We start from the raw sequence: 26381 nt of genomic DNA on the forward strand, positions 1-26381 counted from the left end.
AACAAATGGGCACTGTTTTTATATGATAAATTAATAAACAATTAATCTGGTTAATTTTTAATGAAATTTTAAAGACCCAAGAAAGATAATAATTATGCGTCTCTTTTTTTTTATTGTTTTTATATTTACATTATTTATAACTTTTTGTTTTTATTTCCGAAATAAGAGCTTGGCTATAATTATCGCAATAAACGAACGCGATTGAATAATTATCATTTTTCCACAAATATTTTATATTATTCTGGTTCACCGTTGGGATTGGAAATGTCGTAAACAACAAGTCTTCCGCGTGATCTGAAATTTTTATTTCACCCGCGATCATTAGACATAATGAGTTTTCCATGAAGCTAATAATTATAAACGTATCAGGTAACGAATCTCAGAATGTCGCAAGCATTTTTTTTTTTTTTTAACGTCACTTACGTAAAGAGTTGTACGGTCGGTGTATCTTGCACTTAGCACCTTTTTTTTCCCGACACATTGTCAACATCGAAATATTAATTGCAAATAAAATTATTATTCTTCGCGAGTTTTTTTTTTTTCGCGCTACGTTTACTTAGTACGCGGCTGCCTGTGGTACGTGTCGTATATTTATGAATAATGCGAACGACGCTTCGCATCAATGTAGGAGAAATCACGGGCCATCATCTCGCGATGGTACAGTGGCGTGCTCGATGACGGAATCGCGTCTTTATGATCGCCTCGCCGCCCATATCGGCATAAAGATCCCGCCAGTAACGGAACAAGCTTTTTACAAAATCCTAATTATCCGGAGAAAGTAGTACAAGTTGCGATTCGAAAGTGTATTGTCCTAGAATGCGACGAGAAATAGGTACAGGCCTCTCTTCCGACTTTGAACAGGTTTTCAGAATTATTACCGCATCGCGAGGACTTTGCCCCTGCACTTTGCTCGATGATAACCATCGGTTTGCATTTGCCAGCCCGTCATTGTTCAAACAATGTCGCATTTGGCTTTATTTAATATGTTAATTTCTGCATTGTGATATTCCCCTTGAATGGTGGGAGACCTCCCGGCAATCATTGATCATTGTTCCCACGGCGTGGTGCAGTAAAAGAAAATCGGGTCGTAAGAAAATTCTATTACCCCTTGTCTCACTAACTTCAAGAGAAATGGTTCTAAGTAATACTTCGCGGTACTTGATCTTCAATTTGCATTTCTCTTAGCCCCGGAAACGTTAAAAAATTCCACCGCGACGAAACCTGCTTGCAATTGCGTTACTTTCAGCTATCGGGATATGATCATTACCGTCAAATTTAGGTAATTAAGAGTTTCGTTGCGCGTAAAAACTACTTGATGAACTAAACGATAGCCGTGCCGCGTAACTTTCGCGAAATTATGCAAGAGTATTAATATTGTAACTATCTCATTACATGCCTATCTCATTGCGTATATCATTATTCACGAAGTTGGGTGCTATGCGCATAAAATTTATGTTATAGTTTATAATTAATATATGGAATTAGAGGCGCACTAATATAATATCTCCGTTATTTAGTGAGGTATAAAACGAGAAATTATCGTAATGGAATAGCGGAAAAAAGAAGTAGAAGAAAAAAAAACTTTTTTGACGTTACGTAAATATAATTTATATTAATTGCATTCAACTTCCCGTGTGTGAATAATTACAAGGAATATTTAAAAAAATTTACACGGTTTTCGTGACAAACGGCGCGGTCCCGATATTAATGTAGAAATGGGATTACGATGTACGTATAGAAGTAGGTACGCAATCGTGTACTTTCCCCAATAATCATAATCGCGAATCCGCTTTTCATGTTCGCTCGTGCCGATGTGAGTCGTTGCCCGTCTATAATCAGAGTGCATTGTCATTCGACCTGTTTAGCCTCACACGCAAACGGATTTAATTCGACAAGCCTTAATCACCGACATGGCAAATTGCAGTTTAATTATGTGCAGTGCGACATTGACTATTTCAGGGCTTTATAGAAAATTGAGTACGGAAATGCACTAAGTACATAGTAAAATAAGCAGTCTATATATGAGCATCGCGCAGGCTGATGAAGATTAATGCGAATTAATTTTCAATGTCCGTGCAAATGTTTAACGAATGCATTGTGTTTTGTTTAATTTATTACTTTTAAGTCGCTGGATTAAATCGATTACATTAGTATTGGAAAGCGTACGATAACATTTTCGCTCGTTGATTAAAAAGAAAGAAAAAGAAAAAAGGATCTTTAATAATGTGCGAATTTATATTGATTTCTTTTTTTTTTTTTTTTTTTTAATGAGGGATATTTCAACAGTGGCGCGTTTATTATTGACAATTATTTTTCATGCGTTAACTCTTTTAAAACGTGATAACTATTTTAAAGTATTGTAATTGCGGCGTTTATTTAAAATTACGCGCACGGATAAAATATGTTTTTGTTATGTAAAATAAAAGCGGATTTGCAGTTTTCGCCATATTTTATTGATCTCGATACTGGATTCGGTCGAGTTTTTGTTTGATTATTTTTCGGCGCATTTACGAGATTACTCTCGATCGCGAATATAGCTCTACAGTGCGGCGATCGACGACTGTATTAATAGTACGCGCTATCTGCGATCTCGCTGCCGGAAACTGTCGCAAAGTTGTCGAAGTTGCTTCGATTAATACTCGTTTCTGCCAGCAGGAAACCGATGAATCGCCAACGAACTACGATGAACGGTTTCTAGCTTTTCGCTCGAGGCTGTAATGCATTCGTAAAATGCGACACGTTTGATAAGCGGTAGTTGTGAGTTCAGGAACTCAATAGTAGCTTTGTGTACTTTCAAACAAAAGATGCATACAATATAATAACGAAAGATAGGAGCTAGGGTACTAAAAATATTAAATACCATTACATCCAATAACATAATATTATTTAATTTAAAAAAAAAAAAAAAAAAAAAAAAAACTTGTAAAATTAAACTTGTGCAATAACATCCAGCAGCCAATACTTTCGAAATCCGTCACGTAATCGGACATGAAACAAAAGGAATTCTTCAATATGGTATCAACTTTATGAAAACTTTTCGTCACGTAGAATCGCCCGTTTGAACCATCGTGTGCGATCGATCGTGTTATTAAAGTCATCGTTGTGCGGTGCAGCGAACAATTCACCGATTTATGCTAGAACTTTCCTTTGCAGGTACCGACAATATATCGTACGTTAGACAACGGCGGCGCCAGCGAAGATATTGTCTTTGCGGAAACGACGTGCATCTTCGGAAACCAATTAAACCAACTATTTCCCCGCGAGGGCCGTGTTACCTCGCGAAGTATTCAGCAAACCGAAATCTTGCAGCTCCCAGCTTCCCGTCTGACGACGATTCGACGAGAGCCGGGGCGGCTTTGAGGCGTGACTCTTTGATCGCGGGCTCGAGTTTGACGAGAGCGTATAAGATGATGCTAATGCAGGAGCCCGGCTGGAAGCTAGAACGTAAGGGCTCGGGGGCACAGGTGTTGCGTAAGGACGGATCTCACTTCAAAAGTAGCACTGCACGCGTGTGTTTCCGTTGCGACGTGGAAATACGCGAATTCGTGCCTGACGAAGATTACGGCTCGACGGAGAACATGGAGATGGAGACGGCCGCGAGTCCCCTGGCGATGCTGTCCAGCTGCGTCGCTGCCCTTTGCGTCACCATTCTTCTGCCTTGGCTCTTGATCGGGGGTTAAAGCGCGCCGCGTTTGCTATTAGTCGCGATGGTACGTCATCACTTGAAGAGTTTATATCATCGTTCTTCGATAGAGTCTCAGCTACGAGTGTACACGCAGATATCGGTATCCGGTTTTCTTGCGCTGGTGAGAATCCTAGTCGCTATGGTATCTTTGACGGTTAAGGATGGTCGTTGGCGTGGAAGAGCCTTGGGTCAAATGTATATTTCAGAAATGACAAAGATATTATTGCATATTACAGTACGTAACTAACACAATTATTGATATACTGTAATACCTTGGGGCATTTTTTTTTTAATTTTAATTAGAGCGGTGACTCGCGTTATTTTTATTAGAACATCGAGTGTTATTCGAGGAAAGACATCTGAAATTACGCGAGATGAGAAAGACGGTTAATTTTTGAATAAATCGTTTAATTATGACTATAATTTATAATATTGAACTTATCATATTTACAGATTGATATAACGATTTAAAAATTTGTGTTGATTTTTATTTTCTAAAAATTATGACATAATATATATATATATTTTTTTTTTGTAAATAAAATTTGAACGTGTTAAAACTCCGATTTAATACATAAACGAAATTATATCTAGCGTAGCGAATTAAAAACTTGGAAGTCATTTAAAGATAATAACAAGCAGACGAGTTTGTTAAAATAACTTGATATTAATATAATATTTAATGAACCAGACGAAGAAGAGGTGCATCGATGTTTGAATGTTATAAAAAAATTTTTAATGTTGTGAGTAAGAGAATATTTGACTGATTTTATTATTACTTTTGTAATTTTAATTATCCTAAACATTTAAATCTAGCAAGAGTTAATTGTAAGATATACGTCGATTTAATGTAAAGATAGAGGTACAAAATTTAACACGATTGTATTTTGCTAAATGTTACGTAAGTCAAATTTTGTAAACATTTTACATGTGTAAGAAAACGGCGATAAACTAATGAGAGAGAGAGAGAGAGAGAAGAAAAAGGAAAAAAAGAAAACATTTGGATCTACTCGTCGTTAGCAGGTGATTGATTCAACCTACACTTGCTACAGGTGGCATCGCGGCGCGAGCGATTCACTTCCCTTCCGTCTCCTCGTCCTAGAAACCGGGGCGGTTACACCAACTGCTGTTAAGATTTAATGGTCCCGTACGGCAGCTGTGCCACTGCAGATTTATCCTAGCCGTTTTATGGACCCCGCTGTATCGTTAGGTTTTAGATTAAGAGCCGGGTAACAGCCGGCTGCGAATTCGCAAGACCACGCGGACATGCAGCGGGATTATAAAGCCGAAGGGAAAACGGTGTAATATCCTGCTTGTACCAAAGTCACCGGTGAACTCGAAACAACTTGATCGCACGCGGAATATTCCCGTCATTTATATTCCATCGATGTCGCGAAGCGGTGGCCGAAGATGCAGCCTCGCATAGCAGATAAGCTTTCGCACTTTCGTGTACAGCACCGTTTCAATATTGCACGACTTCGAAACGGTAACGATAATTGAAAAGAACAATTTTAACGTAACATTTCGTAATTAATTTCTTTTTACACGACGCGCATAATAACGTGGCCGGAATAGAGATTTAAAATTTATTTAAATGTGTGCTTTACTGCAGTTGTTTAATTATTAAAGTAAATGCCAGAAGTTCGTAATTTATATGTTGCACAAGGCACTTTGCTAAAATATGTTTTATTAAATTTGCATTAAGGAGCGCTCGAAGTCTCGAAAATCGACTAAGTTGTAAATAGTTAGGTGTAAATAGGTGGTGACGTTATGAGCAAAATAAAATCATCGAGACTTTGATCTCTCGGAAGGATATCATCGTTCGAAGAAGTCTGATGAGTAGTCGCGAAAAATACTGGCGGTAATCACGTCTGTAACGTAATCGTTCATCGAACATCTGATCGTCCGTGCATTGTAAATGTTCGTCATGAGCTGGTACCGTTACACCAGCGATGGCACTTGTACCTTGTACTGATATTAGATATATCTATAGTACAACAGTTTGAAGTGCGAAGAAACAGATTTTTTTTTTTTTGAGATTACGTCGACGACACAATAAAACCGTTGTACCGTTACGCGAATTGTGTACTCTCGCGTTTCTTTATTTCAAAGTAACATCATGAACGAAATTACATTTTGTGTCTTATTCAATTTGAATAATCACGGGACGTTGTCTGATAAAATATTAAATTGTCACTTAACTTTACGGTTTATTTTTCCGGCGTTTCGTTCTCTTCGTACCTTCTGCATTTTTTTTTTTTTCACACGTGTTCCTTTAGTTTCTTGTACTTTATATCGCCGGCATATTGGTTCGCGGACCGTCGCTACCGTTATATGAACGTCTTCCGTTTGTCGGTGGTCGTAAATTCGTTACGCGTGGTCTTGCGTGTTCGCACGAGTTTACGTCTGTCGGTCGGCACGACCCTTGGAACGTACCTCGAGTTCTACTTTACGGACCGGAAAGATGGATGAGAGCTTCGCGGGAGGCGAGTTGAAATAAATTTCGACGAGACGAGAGAGGCTCGCGGTAAATTTTTTCGTTCACCGAGACCGAGAGAACCTCAAAGGAAGAGAGCCAGTTTCTACCGGCTTACGTGTGCGGGGGAAACTCGCTCCTTCTCTCTTTCGCTCGCTCGCGCGAAGAGTATCGGCGAATGCTGAAACGAAGGAGGTTCTGCTCCAAACGAGGCTGGTAATACTAAAGAGACTCCCTCCAGCTCGTCTCTTTAACCCGCAACGGTACTGCACTTCGTGCAATTTCACGGAAGACTACAACCGCTCGCCGAGATTTTGTATATTTAATCGACAATGCTGTTCGAAAATACTGAAATAAGAGAGAGAAATTTGCCGAGGAGGCACTCGGGTACGAACATAATGTGATTATAAGTCGGCAACGTCTAGAAATAATTGTCGCGTATAATTATTATAAACGCGGCGACATCGATAAATATAGAAGTCAAATGATTTAAATGGTAGCACCGAGCGATATATAAGTTCATATCAGTGTAAAATAACGTAATTTATTTTTGACGTTGTTTATCCTCTTCGTTAATTATTGCCCTCGATATTCATTGATCATTAGCGCGAAGTTATCGCCAGGGAAGATGCGGGGAGATTATTTATTATCCGACTTGATTGAGGGTACGTTTATTCGCGGGTAAGTGTTATCGTTCGCGGCGTTAACTCGTAAAATATTCTGCTAATGGAATATTTTATTACGTCGTATCGCGGAGTTGTTCATCGGCGTTTATATACAATTTGCTATAAAAATGTACGAAGACGCGGATATAAAGCCGACGTGAGACGTGAAATTGGCCAAGCCCGGTGATAGAAATGCGCGTTCTCGGGACGAATAAAGATATCGCGAGCAGTTTGAAATTGCGAAAACGGTGGCTGCGAGATAAAACGCGCGGCGGTGATCATAATTTTATCGAGCCGGTCGCGAAGAGGCAAGCCTAATCGATTGGGTCGTTCGACGTTACGTTGCTCGCGGCAAATGACCTTGTCGCGCTTTTTTTTTTCTCGCCGCGGATGTGACGGGCAAAAATTTCGTTTCGGCGAAATAGCGTTGGTAAATCAAAGTTTATTCGCCGCGTAAATCGCAGGCGTAGTAAAGTGCTGTCGTCACGCGGGGCGACAATGCCGCGTTTCAACAAATTGTGTGCGCATACGAGATTTAGGAGCAAACCGTGTATATAAGCGTGATTATGCATTGGATGCCATAGACCGCGAGAATGCATAATCAACAGCGTGCTATTTGTTTATGTTTCTAATAAAACGCAAACAAGATACCGCTATTATTTCCGCGTCAGTTTCCTGTTATTCATTGCAAACCCGCAAATTATTCTCTCCGCGAGAATAATTTGTCTGCAGAAATTGTACAAATGATCATCCGCGTGGTAGGTACACGCCGGCATACGATATCTGACGCGATATAGTTACAGTCTATTCAAATTGGTTTAAAGTTGTGTTCAATTTATTAATACGCGATAGGATAATTTCGTACTGGAAAGAATTATTTTGTAAAATTAATTCTTTTTATTTATCCACGTTGTGTCTTTCGAGAATTTTATTACAAAGGTATTTGAGTTTTATTAGAAACTGGATTGTTAAAAATGATAGATCCAGATTTTATTATTCAGGGTTTTATTTTTTGCTCGCCGGTTGTCCCGATTCATGGATCTTATTTTAAGAAGCAACCTCTTTTCAGTTATTTTTCAGATTAAAGCTGTAACTGAGCTTCGCAACGCTCGGTCTATTTATATGTCTCGAACATATTGTACGAGACGCACGCAATTATCCTACTTACAGCTCATTAAACTATTTCACAATGTTGCACACTCGACGGTATGCGAGGACGTGCGGAATGTCAAAATAGACCGACAATGGCGAGAAAGTTCAGCCATTCAGAAGGAGAGATCCCCGGTAATATAATATTCCGTTACTTTTTCGGACGCGCGATAAATCGTTGCAAAAAAAAAAAAATTTAGTTTCACGAGCGTGACTGATAAGGAATTAACGTAATGAATTTTGCACTCGGCATTATTTGGAATATTACTCGGTTGGCTCTGGCCAAATTATTCGGAGTGTAGCGTGCCGTATAATCTGGATCTTATGAATAAATATAAGCTAAGACATTCGCGCGTCTCTCGCCTGCCATAATCCAGAATACGACGGGTCGCCTCGCGGGAAAGCTATCCGCCAGGAAGATACACGAGCTGTACAAAAATTCTGCATCGCCGTCGCGTTGAATCGTTAATGAATCCGTCGCGCAACGCCTTTCTCCCCCTCTTCTCCCCCTCCCTTCCCACGCCCGCGGATGTCTTAATGAAGGCAATCCAATTAGTATGCGCGGACAATGGGAGAGATCACGGAAAGCACGAATCTCTTCCGGACCCGTGTGTCCTTCTCGTTCCCGCCTCTCCGCGACTTGCATTCTCAGCGTTCCGCCGTACGAAATATGCGCATGCTTTATAGGGCCGATGAAATGTGTGAATTTAATTTCTCGCTGCTGCGGGCGCATAAATATGCATCGCGCCGCGCTCGCTCCTTCCCCGCGCTCTGATTTATGCGCGATTACGCATTTACTGGAGCGGCGACGGATTCCGCTGACCGAGGACGGTCAGCGGTTTCGATATTGTCCGGATGAACGAGAGGAGACGACATAAAAGGACCGCTGGAAACTTTAATCGATAGCTCTCCCGATAATCCGATCCACCGGCCGGATCAATTCATCCTGCGGCATCCGCACTTCAATATGAATCCCGGGCCACGGTTATTTTATACCGTGCGGTAAGAATGAACGATAGTCCGTCGTCCCTCTCTCGTGGAAATATAGAAAAGAAAAAAAAAAAAAGGACCGAAGGAATTTTTATAATAAAACATTTCTTTTTCTTTTTTTTTATTTTTTTTTATTGCGTTAAATATTTTATATTGATTTGATTTCGTGAGATTAACAGTTTGATCGTTTCCCGAAGCTTTATCGAAAGCACTTGTTCAGCGATGTATGGTAAAATCGATAGTATTAATTGTCCTTTTCCGTCTCACGAAGAAGCATTTGCATTATTTATCGGGTAGATCGATCTCCGTGGAAAATGTTATATGGGATTCCGGCATATGTGTCCTTTTCTCTTTCGGAGCACGTACGGCGGCCATGAAAGTTAATCAAGCAGTCCGACACATCGAGTATTAAATTAATCCCAACACGTTGTGTGCGGAGCTCGCGAGAATGTAACCAGCCACGACGGCTGATTGATACAAATTGGCATCAATTTCCTTCAATTTGCGAGGGATCTCACAATTTTACGACGCTAGGCGGCATCTGTCGACATTGCCGGGCGCCTCGCCGGCGGCAAAGCGTTTCTCTTGTACACTGTGCGGATCGATGTAACTGGTTGTGTTGTCGGTAAAGCCGGAGACATCATTTCGAAATGACTTGGATAGGTGGCGTATAAGCCGTCTCTTTTTCTCGATGACATATGTTCGCGCGAGGTTCTCTTTAATTTTTTTTTTTTTTTTTTTTTTTTTTGCCCCTGTGTTATACGAATAATTTATTCTGAGTGCATGCTGCATCAATCGACACTTGACCACGTTTGATTTTGAATTTTAAATACACCGTCCCAAGTGCAAATTAATTATTTAGATTTACTTAATGCAACTTTTTGACTTCATTAATACAATTTGTATTCTTTTTTTTGTTTCAGTTACCGGATCTGAACAACCTCGACGAAAAGGTGAGTCAATAACAAATCTTATATAATAATTAGAAATTTTATATATCCACCTTTATGACTGTGATTGAATTAAAAAAGCTCAAATATGTTTATTGGGGTGGGATTCTTTATAAAAAGTCTAAATATCTCATTAATATGAATAATGAATTATTAGGTAGGCGATAACTGTAATAGGCGGTGCCGTAATACGGTATTAAACGGTTCGAATATAAACAAAGAAGAGCGTTTTACCGATAAAAGTTTTCCGACGTTAATTCCGCGCGGAAAATTACACGTCTACGTGACTATTATCATAAAATGGTGAGTCAACGCGATGCAAGCAGTGAGAATGCAAAAATTCTAACGACTCTGACTTATCTGCCGGCTTATTTTATCATTTTTCTACTTTCGTAGAACACGGTTAATAACGCCTCGACTTAATCATAATAGGATATTAATCTCGACTCTTCGAACTTTCTAATTTTTTTTCCACGTTTTCGATTAAAAAAAAGACCAGGAAAAATGGAAAGAGACTAACGTTTGTATGTATGTATTGATGCAAAAATAATCAATGCGCATTGGAAATGATAAATTATATATCAGCCGCACGATCTATTGTTACTCTTACTCTTCTTCTCGAATTTATGTTTCTTCGGGAAGATCCTACGAATCTTTCCGTACCTTCATTTATATTGAATTCTTACGTAAAACAAGATTCGCGAGAGAATGTACCTCAGAGTCACGTTTTCGCAGTTGCGAATATCTGAGGAATGTCCGTTATCTCGCCCTATCGGTGATAGGACCGCTTGGGAATTGCGTACGTCATTGACAGAAACTTTACGTAGCAGCACTTAATTATTCATGCCGTCACATATCCTTTTATTAAGTCATTACATACCTACATGCCACATTATAACGGTGAATATTTGACTTCTCCAAGATTTATACATATTGGAATACTTTCTCCTTTTTCCTCTCTTTGATTACACGTACAATCAAGATTATACTACAAATATAGATTGATATTGCGTAATATGCCGCGGTCGTTATTCTCAATCAGTCGTACGTAATTACGTGAATTGTTAGAAATTGTTAAAAAAAAAAAAAAAAGAGAAAAACAAGGCACTTCATCAAAATCCAACTTAATCACGTTAATTAAAAATTTCCTTCTTGTTCTCCTTCTCAATTCTAATGAAACCATCGCGACTCCTCCTCCGCGTAATCGTCATTACGGTGTTGTTGCGTAATTCAACTCGAAGAGCGATTCTCTTCAATTTTACCGCGGCATTGCTCATTATCCAATTTCAGCGGTCGACGAACTTCTCGCCGTCGAAAATTGCACGCGTTTATTCGCCCGCGTACCGGCGAGCCCTAATTTTCTCATACGCCGGCACACGTGGATTTATATTTGGACGGGAATCAGCTGGGGAGCCAGATTTCGATTCGCGTTTCGGTCGAATGTACGAGGGGAATCACGTGTACGTAATTTTCGCGTGTTCCGATCGCGACCTTCGCGGAATCGTCATATTGCTATCGCACGTCCGCACCCGGTGGCATAATCGACCGTAGTCTCCTTTGACATGCAAACGACGCCGTGCAACATTCAAATTGCATCCCGCGCGCCCGGCATAGTTGCACGCCGACTTTTGTACTGCACAGCGCGATGCGTTACGCGGCGATAAAGCGGCTTTATTAGATTGCATTTCGTAGTCGCGTGTTACTGGATTTCTGACGGAAAAGAGAAATAATGTCGTACATGTTTGTTACATGAAAGGGCGTACGGCAGTAGCGATCTATAAACGCGAGTTTTCTTCCCGCGGTGTATATGTACGCACGTAACTCGCTTCCGCGATTAATAAAATAAATACGACAGCTATAAGTAGACGATGAAATTGAAAAAAAAAAAAAAAAAGAAAGAAAGAAAAGGAAAAAAAAAAAACTTCAAGGCTTTTAGCTTCCACCGCGTTTAATCTAATTGGTGTACTTGAAACTATCATCTCACGTAGACAAACTTGTGATTAAAGGCAATCTCTGCCAATTATCGCTCATTTATTACATTTAAACGGTGTATCGGATACAATTTAGACGTTTTGTCGACGGAATGTTCGTCGAGTACAACGGATATCGTGGTGTAATTAATATACATTTGCGTACATGTACACACGCATACGTACGTATGTATATACGCGCGCGATTAAATCGAATGTCATTAGCGCTTAGTTAACGTCCGAGGTGAACATTCTATCGGTGTCTGCTCACCGCGTAGTGCGCATGTGATTGTTGCATTTGCAGGTGCAAAGTGTCGTCGGCCAATGAGGTCGTCGATCGTTCACTGTCCGATCGAGTATTTTCACGCGTGTCTAACTCCGATGACATAACACGTTGTCTGCGAGATTGAGATTAATACGGCAACTGCTTTAGAGCAATACACACAGCATACCCTGCATTCTCGATATAGCTGCTTATCATAGATCTAAATTTTACTCGATAGGATATTAAATTGAAGCTGCACGTGATAATTTTAGTAATCGCTATTACGGAGTTGTTATTTTTTTTTTTGTTTCCTCGTCTTTTTTTTTTCCTTCAATTAATCGTTGACGAATTGCTAAATGGAGACCTCGAGTTGCATATTACGCTGCGTTCTATCATTATTCCTCGTCTTTTGTATAAATATAGTTTCAAGCACACGTATCCTAATAGCGTGATACTCAGGCGAGCATCGCTAGACGCGGTTATTCACTTTTATGCACGGCAAAGTCGTTATAGAAGTTTGAGGAAAACAGGCCACGCGTACTTCGTGCGCTTTGCATATATACATAAACTGTTGTTTCCTAATGTACTTCTAATGTTCTTGTGCAAACGGTTATTTCTAATATCGCGAACGACAAGTCAACACTTTTAGCGGAGATAGTCGTAACGCTGGTGCGACATTTAAATCAACACGCTTCACCCGCGCTCGAACGTATTATTGCCAATTAATTAATTAATTATTTGTCATTAATATCGGAACCACGGACGTAAACATTAACGCACGAAAGTTAAAAATGTTGAAAGGTCAAGCCGGGTTCTTTCTTCGATTACATGTAAACAATATTGGACGAGAATAGCTCGCGATCGCGTAACGACGCGTTCTTTTTTTTTTTTTTTATTTTGCGATGCGCGAGTTCGCGAAGCGAATTTGCCACGTGACTGAGAGACCGGTTCTGAACTCTCGAACTCGGAATCCACACGAGCTGACTACTGACTCGGAAGCCATTATGCCAATCTGATGTCACTTCGGGAATAATTTCAGCCTTTTGTTACGCAATGATTTGTTTTTAGCCTTGGATCGTTACATGACTAAAGAGCTCGAGTCCGGGCACTTCCGAGTTCGGAATCGGCGGTTAATCGATTCCTTACCGAGAGCCGGGAGACCGCACCTAGTTGACTGCGTTATTTCAGCGTTGATTTAATGCCGCGACGCCGATCTAATATAACGATACTCGGAATTGCGCAACGATTTATTTTTCGCGAGCTTACCGGGGTGGAATTGTTCGGCGCGAAAGAAAAAAAAAAAAGAAAAAAGGGAAGGATACCGGTTCGTAGTACGTGTATGCGGCGCCGCGTTCCGTAGGTGTCTTTTAGAACCCGAGAAAATATCTATGTCACCGCGCGACGATCGGTCGCCGTCGTTGAGCTTGCCAGGTACTCGTAAACAGGATGGAATTCGCATGCATATTCAAGTTAATGTACGCGAGCGCGCGACGGGGAATATCGAGGCCGCGGGCTTAATTTTCGCTTGGGGATTTTAGGCCGCAGGAGAGTAAAAGCGCTCCCGCGTTTTTCGGTGAAAGTACGGACCGGTGGGCTTTGCTACATCGATCAATTGGGTTAACGACTCCTCGAGTAGACACATTTGCCATTCCGAGCACGGGCACGAAGTTGGGCGATTAAGCGAGATGATTATGACAGCGGAGAAAACATCCTCGCCGAAGTAATGCTCGATAACATTGACGATCATTATTCTTTAACGACCTCACGATGATGTGCGAGTGGCCGTAATTAGACGTATCGTTTTCCATAATCGTATCGCAACATCGTAATGTTACTATCGCCTTCGATAATGATATAATTTACGTTACAATTTATAGCGATTAAATGAGCACTCTGTGGTTTGTGGTTTTTATTGGATTTAAATTTGTATTTATTATTTATACATATAATAATTATTAATAACTTTTCTCTAAGCGTTGGGCAAATAATTTTTTATGTTATTTAAAAGTGATTATTAATGTAACGACTATCATTAATTGAGAACTTTGAAGCTTGTTATAATTAGATTACAAAAAAAAAAAAAATGAAACAGAGTGAGAAAAGAGTAACGTTGCTTGAAAATAAGATAACATTATTATTTTTTTTTTTTTCCGTAATAAATTTCCATAAAATGTGTGCCATCAGACGGATGTAGCGCATAATCATTAATGCACGAGAGTTCGTGTTCATAGTTGTCGAAATGCGAAACTCGACCGTCATCGTGCATCTGTCGTCCACCAGCAATGTCTGCTTTGAAATTCCCAAACTCGCTTTCGCGTATTATGTGCAAATTTCGCGCGCATCACCACAAGCATACATGAGAAACGCTCGTCTTCGGCGTCCGTTTACAACACCATCATTTACAATTTGCGGTCGTGCTCGCTAGAGCGAACTGACACATGACTCGCGTACACTCGCGTATGTACGGAACAGTTTCCGTATTACATCTCTCCCAAGAAACGATAATTTTTACTTAGCGCGTAAAAATCCTTTTCTGTTCTCCAACAATCCTATACTTATCTACGCTATCGATTCGTCGTCAAAACTATAATTGATTAGATCTGATAATTTTTAATTCTATTCTTCTGTTTAATTCAATATTTCTTTTTTTCCCTTCGCTATAAATTATTTTAATTACTTCCTGTAAAACGAATAATTTATTTAATATAAACGTCGTGTGGAATTAAACATAATTTTCTCAGCTCTTATATCATTTCGAGTCGTCTAGGTGCAGAAGTTTTTGGAATATTACGTTATAGTTCTCGCGAGAGCTTTTACGCGAAATTTAATATTACGGTAACGCGATATTTCGCGACACGAATAATATCACATCAGGGATTCTCGACTCACGTTACGTCGGCGATTAGCGTCCCTGAACGGCGCTATATGTACGGACGTACGTTAATTCTCTCTAGTAACTCTAGTGTACGTGTGTTGCGCGCATACATGCTCGTGACGTATATGGTCGGGCTTGATAAACAACAGTGGTTGCCAAATCGCGGCTATTATTAAATGGAAAATCATTTGCGTAATGAAATGCGTTCGACCGGGCTGACGTTCCCGCGAATCTCGCAAACGTCGCGCTCGATATCACCCTCGATCATTTATTTCGGGAAGGCTTCGGGCAGGGGAAACTAGTCGACGAAACAACGCACTGAATCATTAATTTCTCGTGACACGTTAAATCGCGAATAATCGAGAGAAATTGCTTATCTACAATGATGGCTGTAGCGAGCCTCGATTACGTTTAGTTTCGGCAAACCGGCGCTTCTCGATCACGCCCAGTGATTTTTCGCGAATCCTTCTCAAATATCGTACTCCCAGCGGACGTTCGAGTACCACGCCCGCGGATTTTCCTCGAACGCGTCGCCGATGAGAAGCAGCGAAGTTGAGCGAAAGAGGCTCATTAATTTCTCGTGATATACTCCGTGGCGCGGGCTTAAAGTAACGTTTTATCTCGAACGGCAGCGCCATAACAGATATGATTACGACTAGATTCGCTAATTGGCGCTTCAAGGACTTGATAATGTGTTACGCTAATCTACGAGCCTCATTTCTCATCTTCGGTATTCTTTGAATATTAAAACTCACTCCGCCGTATAACGAAGGTAAATATTTGCAGGCAGCTATCTTAATTAAAATATGGATTTTGATTGATGAGCCCGCAGGTGTGAATTTTAGAAATTTATGCGAGGTGAGTTGGAAAAACAATTTTGATGAAAGGCTAATAGTTTTCGATATATCATACAAGATGTTATGGCTGCGAATGCAAATGGGTTAACGCGATAATTTAATATAAAGCGTCCCGAGCGGTCGTTAACCCTCCGACTACGTAAAGAGCAAGGGGAGGTAAAGTATACCCCCGGCTACAATGACGTGTATCGGGCGTCACTGCACATACCTGAAACGATAATTCGCCGTGACGCGCAGTGTGCGTCACTGCGGCGAAGGAAAATCGCTGTATTATGTTCAATTATCGGCGCGTTACCGCGATACTCGTATTACGTTCGAGCCAGGGGTGATATTCTTTTAAATTAATTTCAGACTTTTACACCGTACCTTACTTATCTTGAAACTCGACAAAAGCTACGCGGAAACTTCTCTCTGCCATTAGAATTTATTTAATTTTTTTTTTTTTTTTACGTGCGTGCTAGTTGAAACCTATTTTTAACTAAGGGATATAATAGGCACGCTAATTACTTTAATTGTTGTATGCACATAGCCGCGCGGGATTCGTGATTCTCCCTCGCGTGTCTTTTTGCTCGTGCGGCTCGGAGTTTAACGATTACGCGCACATGAGCGGGAAATGCCGAATCCGGAATCCAAAGCAGTGGATTTAAATTAAGCCGGCGATTGATTCTCCTGGATAAACGTCATTAAGCCGACGGCGACAAATGTAGGGGTCGTTGGGATTGCGTTCAATTAACATTTCTCCGTAACCTACGGCGCGAACGCCGTTTGTCCATTAATAAATACGCTCGAATCGCCTGGCGTAACCGCTCGATAGATAAATAATGTAACCGATGCGAGTTACGAGATCGAAGCTGCGATCGGTACGAAGTGTAGGTATGTACGCGTGTGTTATTCATACCGTGTACACGTGGCGTGGTCCTGTGTGATTTACATATAGCAATTAACCCTTTGCGGTCGTGGCGTTTGCAACAGCGGGGATTTATGCGCCGGAGGGGCACATTGCGAGAGACTTGCAAATCAAAGGGCAAGTGCCTCTCGCATGGCGAACGCTTCTAGAGAACCGATCGATTACCTGTGACATCCTTTTGGGATCTTTTCAAAAAAAAAAAAAAGTAAGAAACATTTCAGCATGGATTGCTCTAATTCCGAATTTATTTGGTAATATATTCTTTGCTCGTGTGAGTTATTATGCGCGCGGTAATTCGATAATATATTGTGGTCACGTTATTATTCATAAAACAAATAATTTTCTGACTCAGATTTTGTTCAAGTAGACGGAGGATGAACGTATCTGAATTTAGTATATATTCCGAAATGCATTTCCATTAAAAGTTGTTGTGCTGACTCGTCCACGCTTTGAGCTTATTTAAATCTGAAAATCTGTTTCTTTTTAAATATTTTGTATGCAGGAAATATTTTATCTTCGGTGACTTTTATATCCATTTTGCGTGACAGACGTACAAAGCGTAAGAGCTATTTTTATTCGCCGCACGGTGTATCGTTTCTTCCACGTTTTGTCTCTTTGCGAACAGTAAAGGTATTGTCAAATCTTTTGCGAAAAATTTTCAGAAATACTCCACTTCCGGCATTACGTACATATCGCCATTCAGTTTAATTTTGAGAATCGCCTTCTCGCCTCGCGGGCGTTTATTTATATTCCGGTAAACTTTACGATGCCGTGTCTCTCCGCGGTCGTAAGTGCGATTCGTAATACGCACGGCGTCCGCAGTGAATCACGTATAAAGCGAGTTCTGTAAAGTAAGACAAACACGATCGCAGTCATCACCAGCGATATTGTAGCGCGACGAAACTCTCGCGCAGTCGCGTGGTGAAGATAAACTTCGGTTCTCCGTCTTCGCTGCTCTCACCCAGTTTTTTTTTTCTTTTTTTCTTTTTTTTCCCCGCGAAAAAAAAACGTGGCAAATCAGGATTTATTATTAATTAACATCTCCAAAGCTACGTTTGTGAGATACTCTTTCTTTTTATACGTTCATAATTAAGATAGAAATTCTTTCCCTTTTACAATCGAGAAATCGTAACAATTTTAATCAGCGAAGAAATCTGGAGTTACAAAAAAAAAACAAAAAAAAAATAGAGGAAATAACGATATCGTAAAAAATTCATCTAAGCGAACCGTTCGATTTTAATTGTTGAGTTAGCATCGACCAGAGGCGGACTCTCCTTCTTAAATTCTTTCGATGTCTCCCGAGCGGCGCCAAAGTGCCAGAAACATCATGTGTCTCTTGGCGCCAAAGTATATACGCGTAATCTAGCGGTATGCGCGGGTGAGCCGAAGTGGGGAAGCGCGAGTGAAAGAAACGCCGCTGGGGAGGACAGACGCGGAAACTTTTAATAGCCGGTTTCGTGAGACGAGTCAAGGACGAGTCGTCTCATTCGTCGGGACCGTTAAACAGCACCGAGATATGAAGAAAGCCGCGGCGATAACGGATTAACGCGAGGCCGCGAAATGCCCAAACAATTCGGCGCCGATTGCGCGAGGAGGGAAAAGAAATCATTTTACTTTCGCGTCTATTAGCGCGTCTCAAGCCCGGCGTGCTAATGCGACGAGACGTTTTGTCGTTTTTAATGTCACCGCGATTTCGATGTAACACCAGAGTTCTCGCCGCAAAAATAGGCGGAACACGGCTGAGATATGTCGCCGCTAATTTAATATTCATGCAACATATATTACGCATTTGCGTGCTAAATTGGCCTTGACGATTATAAAGTCTTTTACAATTGGTGTGCATTTATTTTACTTTATTATGATACTTTTTAAATTTTTTCTTTTAATTGCAATCAAACACATCTCGCCGAAATTCTTGCCTCTTAAAGAATACACAGATTTCTTTTTACCTTTGCATTTACACGCATTACGGGAGAACGGCAAGCGCAAACGTCATGCAGATTTTTTAAGAATAAACCCATGTGAATGGCAGACAAATTGCTCATTGCGATTTTAGCTGCAACCATATTACGTCGCTTTAATTTACGCTGGCTTTAAAAATTATAACGATTTTTATCTTTAAAATTGTCTCGCGTGAGCCGCCGTTTTAACTCGCCTCCCTTTCTTTTCCGAATATTTTTCTCGTTGCTCAATATTTTTACCACCGGCACCTGTTATCTTTGCGCTTATATTACTTATCGCTCATTAAGGTTGATAATCTGCTGTTGCTGCCGTGGGTCATTGTCCCGGAGCATAATGAAACGCTGCTATTCTACTTTCATCCTATCGTTTCCGGAACGCGCGTCGGCGTTCGCGTTTAATATTCTAGTCCATCGCGCATTATTCCTATCAAGAGTGTTTGTTATCTCGGTGGTGTGTCGGTTAGGTTAAAGAGATTATTGCGTCAGCGGTGCGCTATAATTAGAAGCATAGTAGCATCTTTAAAATCGCAATTAAAATCTTGCTCTCAATTTCGGGGCAGGAAAAAAAAAGCTGTACGTGGGGCAGAAAAAAAAAAAAAAGAAAAAGAAATTGAAATCTCTCAATGGATTCTCAAGGAATCACAGTTGGCATAGTATTCAGTTTACCACGCGGTCATTTCTGTAAATTGATTTCTCCGCTGCGCGAGGATATAAAATGGCACGGAGGTGAAATAATATTATTCATAGGATTGTATTATGGATTTTCATCTAGACCCGGGCTTTAGCCTCGAAGCCCGCGGTCCCATTTGTGGCAACACGGTGTTGTATATTTCTCTCCGTTCTCACTCGGGGCGATTCTTTTTCCCTCGTCGCGTTTTCCGGCATTTCGTATGCAGACGATTTCGAAAACTCGCGGGGGGAGATATTACGTTGATTCAGCGTCGCTGATAATCGTTCAGTGATATTTATAACGCCTCCGGCACAGATGGGACCACGGTAGTCTGTGCACACAATTAGTGATGCAATCGCGAAAGAAGCGGGATCACGTTTATGGCACGTGGCGGCGACGGCGGCAGCGGCGGCGGCGTGTGGGATCTATTGTGATTTCCGCTGGTGCTGGAATTGGGGAGTCGTTTCGCGGGACGATGTCTGGCGTTCTGGCCAACGATTCTGTAAATAATTTCGTCGCAACGCAACGCGACGCCACCGTGCTGCCCCTTTCACACGGTCGCGGAAATGGGCCCATTAAAAAGCAATCATGAACGAGCGCAAGCCGCGATTACCGCTCGAAATGCATTCGCGGGATTAGCAATAATTCCTTCGCGACTTATATCGTCTATTCGGAATTTATAATATAAACCATATACCGTTTGTGAATTTTTTTTTTCTGTAATCTCTTGTTAAATTATGAGGCTGCGGCCATGATTGAATTATTTGTGGTCTATCGCAGTAAACACGATGCACTGTTGTTGCGTAACTCTTAGAGCCTTGTGTATCTACCGGTCAGACAGTTGACATAATCGTTGTAAAACCATCTTCATAAAAAGTCGCCCGCTTCGTTATGATGCGAGCACGCGATATTTCGTATTCAAACGAACTTTTTAATATTCATTAACGCCGCTTATCTCTCGGCAGTTATCAACCGGCATTTTTACTTTTGTTTTTCACAAATCATCATTAAAAGCGGCACGCCGCCTCTTCTTCGTCGCTGCCGACCTTCCTCCAACGACCGACACGCGTGCACTTCGTTATCATTGTTTTACTTATTTTCGCTACGAATGATAAGGAACAGCGCGGTTTCACCCTTCGCCACTTCACGTATGAGTACATAAGTTTCATGAAACGATGCTTTAAATCTCTACGACAATGTTGCAACGTATTTAGAATTTTCATTCTTTACTTCAGTCCTAATCTAACTTCGCGATAGTAATTTATCTCGAATTTATTGCTAGAATTTATCATGCGCCAAGTTGATCTTTTATTATACTGACAGCCTGATTAAATTACACAGGATCATAAAAGAAACATTCCTTTTTCTTCTGCAATCAAGATTTTAACCTCGAGTATATATTTTTCACTTCATTTTGAACCACGAAGTTCGCATTACGTAAGACATTTTTTAATAGAATCTTAGTTCTGTTTCGTAACCTTTTTCGTGACTTGTTAAAAATTCTTACGTAATTAATAGAAACGATCTCCAGATCATTATTCATTCAGTTTTATTGAATTTGATTCGATTATCTTCAAAAGTGCAATCGAAATATTTATTATATAAGGTGGGGAAAGAGAAATCAATGTTTATAAATGACTGTATACATCTTTACTAAATTTGTTTCTTATATTATATTTATGAGATTTATGCGGCGTTATATTACCGCGGAGAAATAATCGGAATAAGCGTGTCAAAGTGTATTTATCTAAATTCCGAAATCTTTGCAACTTTATGGTATCACCGACGCAAATAGAACAACGTAGAAGGCAGGGGGACGAATCAGTGACGGAGAGGAACAACAAAGACAGAGAGGACGAAAAAATAAAGAGTACACTCGCATGCCGGTGGCTCGTTCATTGCGCTCTTATCACGCGAGGGGATTCGACGATTTATTGACGACTACTCCTGATAAGGAGAAGGCGAATGAGCTACGGGAATCGTATGAGTGAAAGCGTTCATTGTAGGAATAAGCGAGTTAATCTTTTGTATAAAAAAAAGAGAGAGAGAGAAAAAATACCAGAAAATAATCGTTCAATTATACGACTAATTCTACTCTAATCATAATCATCTGCGCCCGTCGATCTATGTCGAGCAACTAATCGTATTTGTAGGGGACTTGTATTTGGTTCACGCCCAAATTAACACGATAATTTGTGTGTTTTTTTCCTTCTCTTTCAGTGACCGTTACTAATAGCAAAGATTCTGGCTTAATGAAAATGAATTCAAAGCTCTACCTCGCGGAATATTTCGACTGAATTGTTGCCTCGAGTAAAAACCGCTGCTTTAAGAAAATACATCCAAAGTTTTTATCTTACGGAATACTTGGAAACAACTTCATTATCAGTTAATAGAGTTGTGGTTGAAAAAAAAAAGGAATACAAACTTTAAATGGATCTTTCTTGAGCAGTACTTTTACTTACGTACGCTTCTTTTTTAGTCGGAGTCTTAGTAATGCATTCCTTGCCGATTTGGTTTTTTACTTTTTATTAAAACAAAAAAAAAATTTTTTTTTCCCTACGTTTCTCTGATTAAATTTATTAATATGTAGTTTACTTTCTCTCGCGGAAAAAAAAAAGGCAGATAAAAATTTTCCACGTGCAAAAGATGCATCGTACGCTTGTTACTCGCGAGAGTGAGTATAATAAAGCTGTAAATAAATATGAAAGCAACATTATTCATAGCAAACAGGTATTAAATGTTAAAGAGGAATTCCGAGCGTCACGGGCTTTCACATATATACTATAGTATATACATATATATATTTTTTTTTTCGACAAAGGAATTATTTATCTCGCAAAAATATGGCACGATTTCATTATAGCGTCTCAGAAAATTTTAATATAACAAGCGTAGTATACGGCTTCGACATCCTCGCTTTTATAATTCATAAAATGAAGAATCCGAAGCCAGGGGAGGTTGAGGGTTCCCGACGGGTTACGACGGCCGTCGTGTCACCGTTGTTGCGTGCTCAAGTCGTCCGTTCTTTATTCGGCCGCGGTGTTCTTTTCTCCCGTTACCGTACACGCGTGACAAAACATTGTACGTCCGCGTGCAAGTTGCAGGGCGCGTTATACCGCGATGGCATTAAATATCGCGAACAGGCACGGCTAAAATGTTACAGCGCGCGGCTACGTCATCGCGGGGACGGATTATAGTTCAGTTCGCGATACACCGGGGTCAAACGCCCCGTTATCACGCATCGTTCGCCGTATACGGGAGACTATGCAGTCATATGCGAGCGTGTACACACGCCACTTCGCCATACATCTCGCGGTGACTTCGGTACTCGCACGAACGGTCGGGGCGCGAGATGCTTTCCTTCGGCGATCTCGGGCGGAAACTTCTGTTGCCTTACGTGTATTAAATTTTTCGGGAACCGTTTTAATTCGCCGATTAGGTTGCAATTCGAGAAACGATAAGCACCGATTCGGTGTTCGCGCTGCGTTGATTATTAATTAATATAGATTGGAATTATGCCAATTAATTATGCGAAAGATAAATTTTATTTGAAGTTAATTAATCTTTAATTAATTTGTTTACTGAGCGAATTCCCCCGTTTCGTGAGCTTCATTTAAATGTTTCGTTGCGTCAGTTACGTTGAAATCGGAAATTATCAACGGAAGTTGGCGAATTTGATCGACAACGCAAATAACAAAGAGCGTATATCTCGCTGACTGATGTGCAGCACAATGCGCGCGTCTGAAAAGTGTTAATTTATCGTCGCCGCACTCTATCTGGCTTCTATATTCTCAGGCTCTTTAGTTTCTATCGTAGAAAAGGGATCGAAGTAGGTCATTCGAAAAGATAGCGTTACGTACATTTGCTTACGATATAATTTTGCAACGATCGAAATGAACAACGATCCGTTCTTCCGTTTGAATAACATTATCTTTGTTACAATACTTCTTTTTTTTTTTACGTGTAATCGCGCGATGTCTCAGGAACTGATACGAAGATAACTTTCAGATAAATTTATTTTTACTCAGTTTTATTATATCGGGTAATTTTTATAAATATTTGCACAATGATAATAACAGGAAAAACATGCCGAAAGCTGAGAAAAGTTCTTCGCAGAGCCTCCGATTCTTAAAGATTTGATTATTAAAATTACTCTTCAATTCGCTTCTCGCTTTCCGACGCGAGAATCGGAAGACGCTAGAATTGCGGCCCGCGGGTTTTACGTATTCTCTATTCGCCTCTACGATTATTTTCGTTCGATCGTATACAACAATCCGCCTTCGCGAATAAGCAGCCTTGCGACAGAAGGGGCGCGCTCGCGCGAGAAGATATTCGCGTCTTTATTATATATTTCACCTTCCAGCTTCCAATTTCCGAGCTTTTAAATCCCGCGACTGAACCGGCCTCGCTTTAAATCTATCGAAAGAATATGGTTACCTCCGCGCTCTTTTCCCCTCTTACAATTCCAGACGGCGGTAGTTAAATTCACACATGCTCAATAATTTAATATTAGGTGCCACGTAGTCCTCGGCGTCGTGACGTAACGTATCGTAAAGGGGCCCGAAAGCGCGCTGGGCCACGCGGCGCTTGTTCCGAGAGGCCTTTCGAAGGTGTCCTATTTTCGGCGTTAGCCTTGAAATGGGCTCGCAACTTGCCCAAAGGCTCGAGATGACCCGTAAACCCGTCGTCGCGAGCTTAGCGTCCTCAACCGGTCCGAGCCACGTGTCGATTTACTACGCCGTTTACTCGTCGCGCATTCGCGCGTCTGGTGATTCGCGCCTCGCACCAGATACCGGTCGCCTTTCAAAGGCAATTATACATATATGCATCGCGCCTTATACATGCGCATGCATTATGCAGCCTGAACTTGGGCTCGCGCGGGATTGTTAAACGCCAGCTAGAAATGCGGAGCGTCGTCGCTTGGAATAACGCACAAAGGGTTAGTTGATTTAAATTTCTCTCTCTCGCAACAGCGGGGTCGCGCGCGAGAATTTTGACAACGGTATATACGAATTTACGGCAGCGCGCGAGGATACGTCGATTCGAATTGGCAAGGCCCTCCCCCGTCGGATTAATCGCGGACTTCCTTCGTCTCGACGCGACAGAATACACTGATACGGAGTTAATTAATTATTGAAGACTGATACGCGATGCATCATCGCTGCCATAAGCGCCGGCACGCAAGTGCGCGCCTACTTGGTATTATCGTGCGAGCTTGATTCGGTGTCGCACGTGTTGACCTTTCGCTCTTCGAATGTGAGCAAAAATGCAAGTGTACGGTTAGGAATGAAGTTCAATCGACCGAGCGAGATATCACTGTTCGAATCGGTCGTTTTCATCGAGGACGAGGATCGTTCCGCCGCACGAATATCGCATCTGATTAAACAAGCGAGCGAGCGCGGATTAACGCGTTATTACGATTTATGGAGATTGGATCGTCTTTAATCGGAGAGATAATCGTTACGGCCGCGTACCAAAGGGGACCGTTTTTCTCGCCATTGGTAGGATCTATTTGCATACCCGCGAAGTTCTATAAATAGCGTCGGTGGCGCGATGTCCGACTAATGAAGCTGTCGCGGTTCTCGAGAAGGATGCGCGTTTATGGGGAGAGGAGAAGAAGCGATTGAATCCAGAGTATTTTTCTATTTATCTCTCGTCGTGAAAAGGGGCTGACGTTTCATTAAACGACACCGCCGGAGCCGATCGCGGCCGAGAATTATGGCTAAGCTGACCAGACGTGCTAATTTAATCAACGCTGTATTGACACGAGAGGAACGATAGTGCCTCTATTTTTTTTTTTTCTTTTTATTTTTTTTTTATACGATTAATGCGACACTGACGCCGCGGAACAGTTGCGTAGATTCCTCGATGGAAGAGAGAATTTAGCCCGGCCGCTCCGCGGAAACGCAGTAAACAACGTTGGCGGAAATACCTGGGCCCGTGTCCAAATGCGAATCACAGGCGCGTGCTGTTACACCTCCGATATAATTCTCCTTTGTTCGTTGCGTGTGTCTCTCACTTAGCGCGATGCCGCGGCCGCTCTCGCGAAAACGCCACGCGTTTGTTTATCGAGCAATAATAGCTGTAGCACGTGATACCATGCGCACTTGCACGTGCACACTTATCCGGCGAGAGAGGTTTCCTCAATGTAATCTACGCAATCTTCGTGGACTGTTTACGCATACGCGCTTTTCGATCCGCGTTTATGCTTTTGACGCAAGCGTCGCGTGGAATTATATTTTGTTCCTCCCGTTAAATCGATTGCACCACCGTCGAAAATCGCGCAGCGTTCGCGATTAGTTCTTCGCGAGACCCGTCTCCGATTTCCGATTTCACGAAGACGATCCCGTCGGACGGCTTAAGAACGAACGGAAGTCTCCGGCTTATAATTAACGCAATTACGTTTTTTTTTTAATTATTTATTTGTAATATATATTAAATTATCTCGGTATTGTATATTTATGATACTGGAGATGAACGACGTCGAGCGAGAGATATCGAGTGATGTCTACAAGCCTGCGCTACGAGTCACTTTTATGGCGGTTACGTTATTAATATCAGAGGCCACGGGACATATTATCTATTTAGCTCGAAAACTGTGTAGTTGAATACGTCCAGTTTATCGCCTCGCCTTCGACGGCCGACCGACAACGAGATCGGGTGGTATGAGAAATGCACTCTCGCGCGCCGATAATTTTTACACGCTGCGCCGCATTATCATACGTCTTGCTCATCGCGCCGTATTGTTTATCGAGCCCGGTTCTTTGCGGAGCTGTGTAATATAATATTATCGTAAAACCGGCTGTAACGAGTTATACTTATCGAGCCTCCGTTTTACTTCCCTCCGTGATTGCGCGGCGCTCATTAGTCGTCTCTGCAATAATAATGGATCAAAGATCTCGTGGTCGGTACGAACGCGTGGCACTCACGATGACTTATTGCATTGTCTTCCCTCTCCTCC

The 26381-nt window shown here is 41.3% G+C and overlaps 1 protein-coding gene across 4 annotated transcripts in view; it reads left to right on the top strand.

Annotated features, from left to right (window-relative positions):
* The window catches only part of Sesn (Sestrin), a 149421-nt gene that overhangs the window by 38761 nt on the left and 84279 nt on the right, over positions 1-26381 (top strand). For all 4 annotated transcript variants that reach the window (XM_070665737.1, XM_070665734.1, XM_070665736.1 and 1 more), the window contains exon 6: positions 9889-9918. In XM_070665737.1, the coding sequence (XP_070521838.1) occupies positions 9889-9918 (30 nt within the window). The remainder of the gene's footprint in view (positions 1-9888; positions 9919-26381) is intronic.

Source organism: Cardiocondyla obscurior, linkage group LG14 (genome assembly GCF_019399895.1).
Source record: "Cardiocondyla obscurior isolate alpha-2009 linkage group LG14, Cobs3.1, whole genome shotgun sequence".
Lineage (NCBI taxonomy): Eukaryota > Metazoa > Arthropoda > Insecta > Hymenoptera > Formicidae > Cardiocondyla > Cardiocondyla obscurior.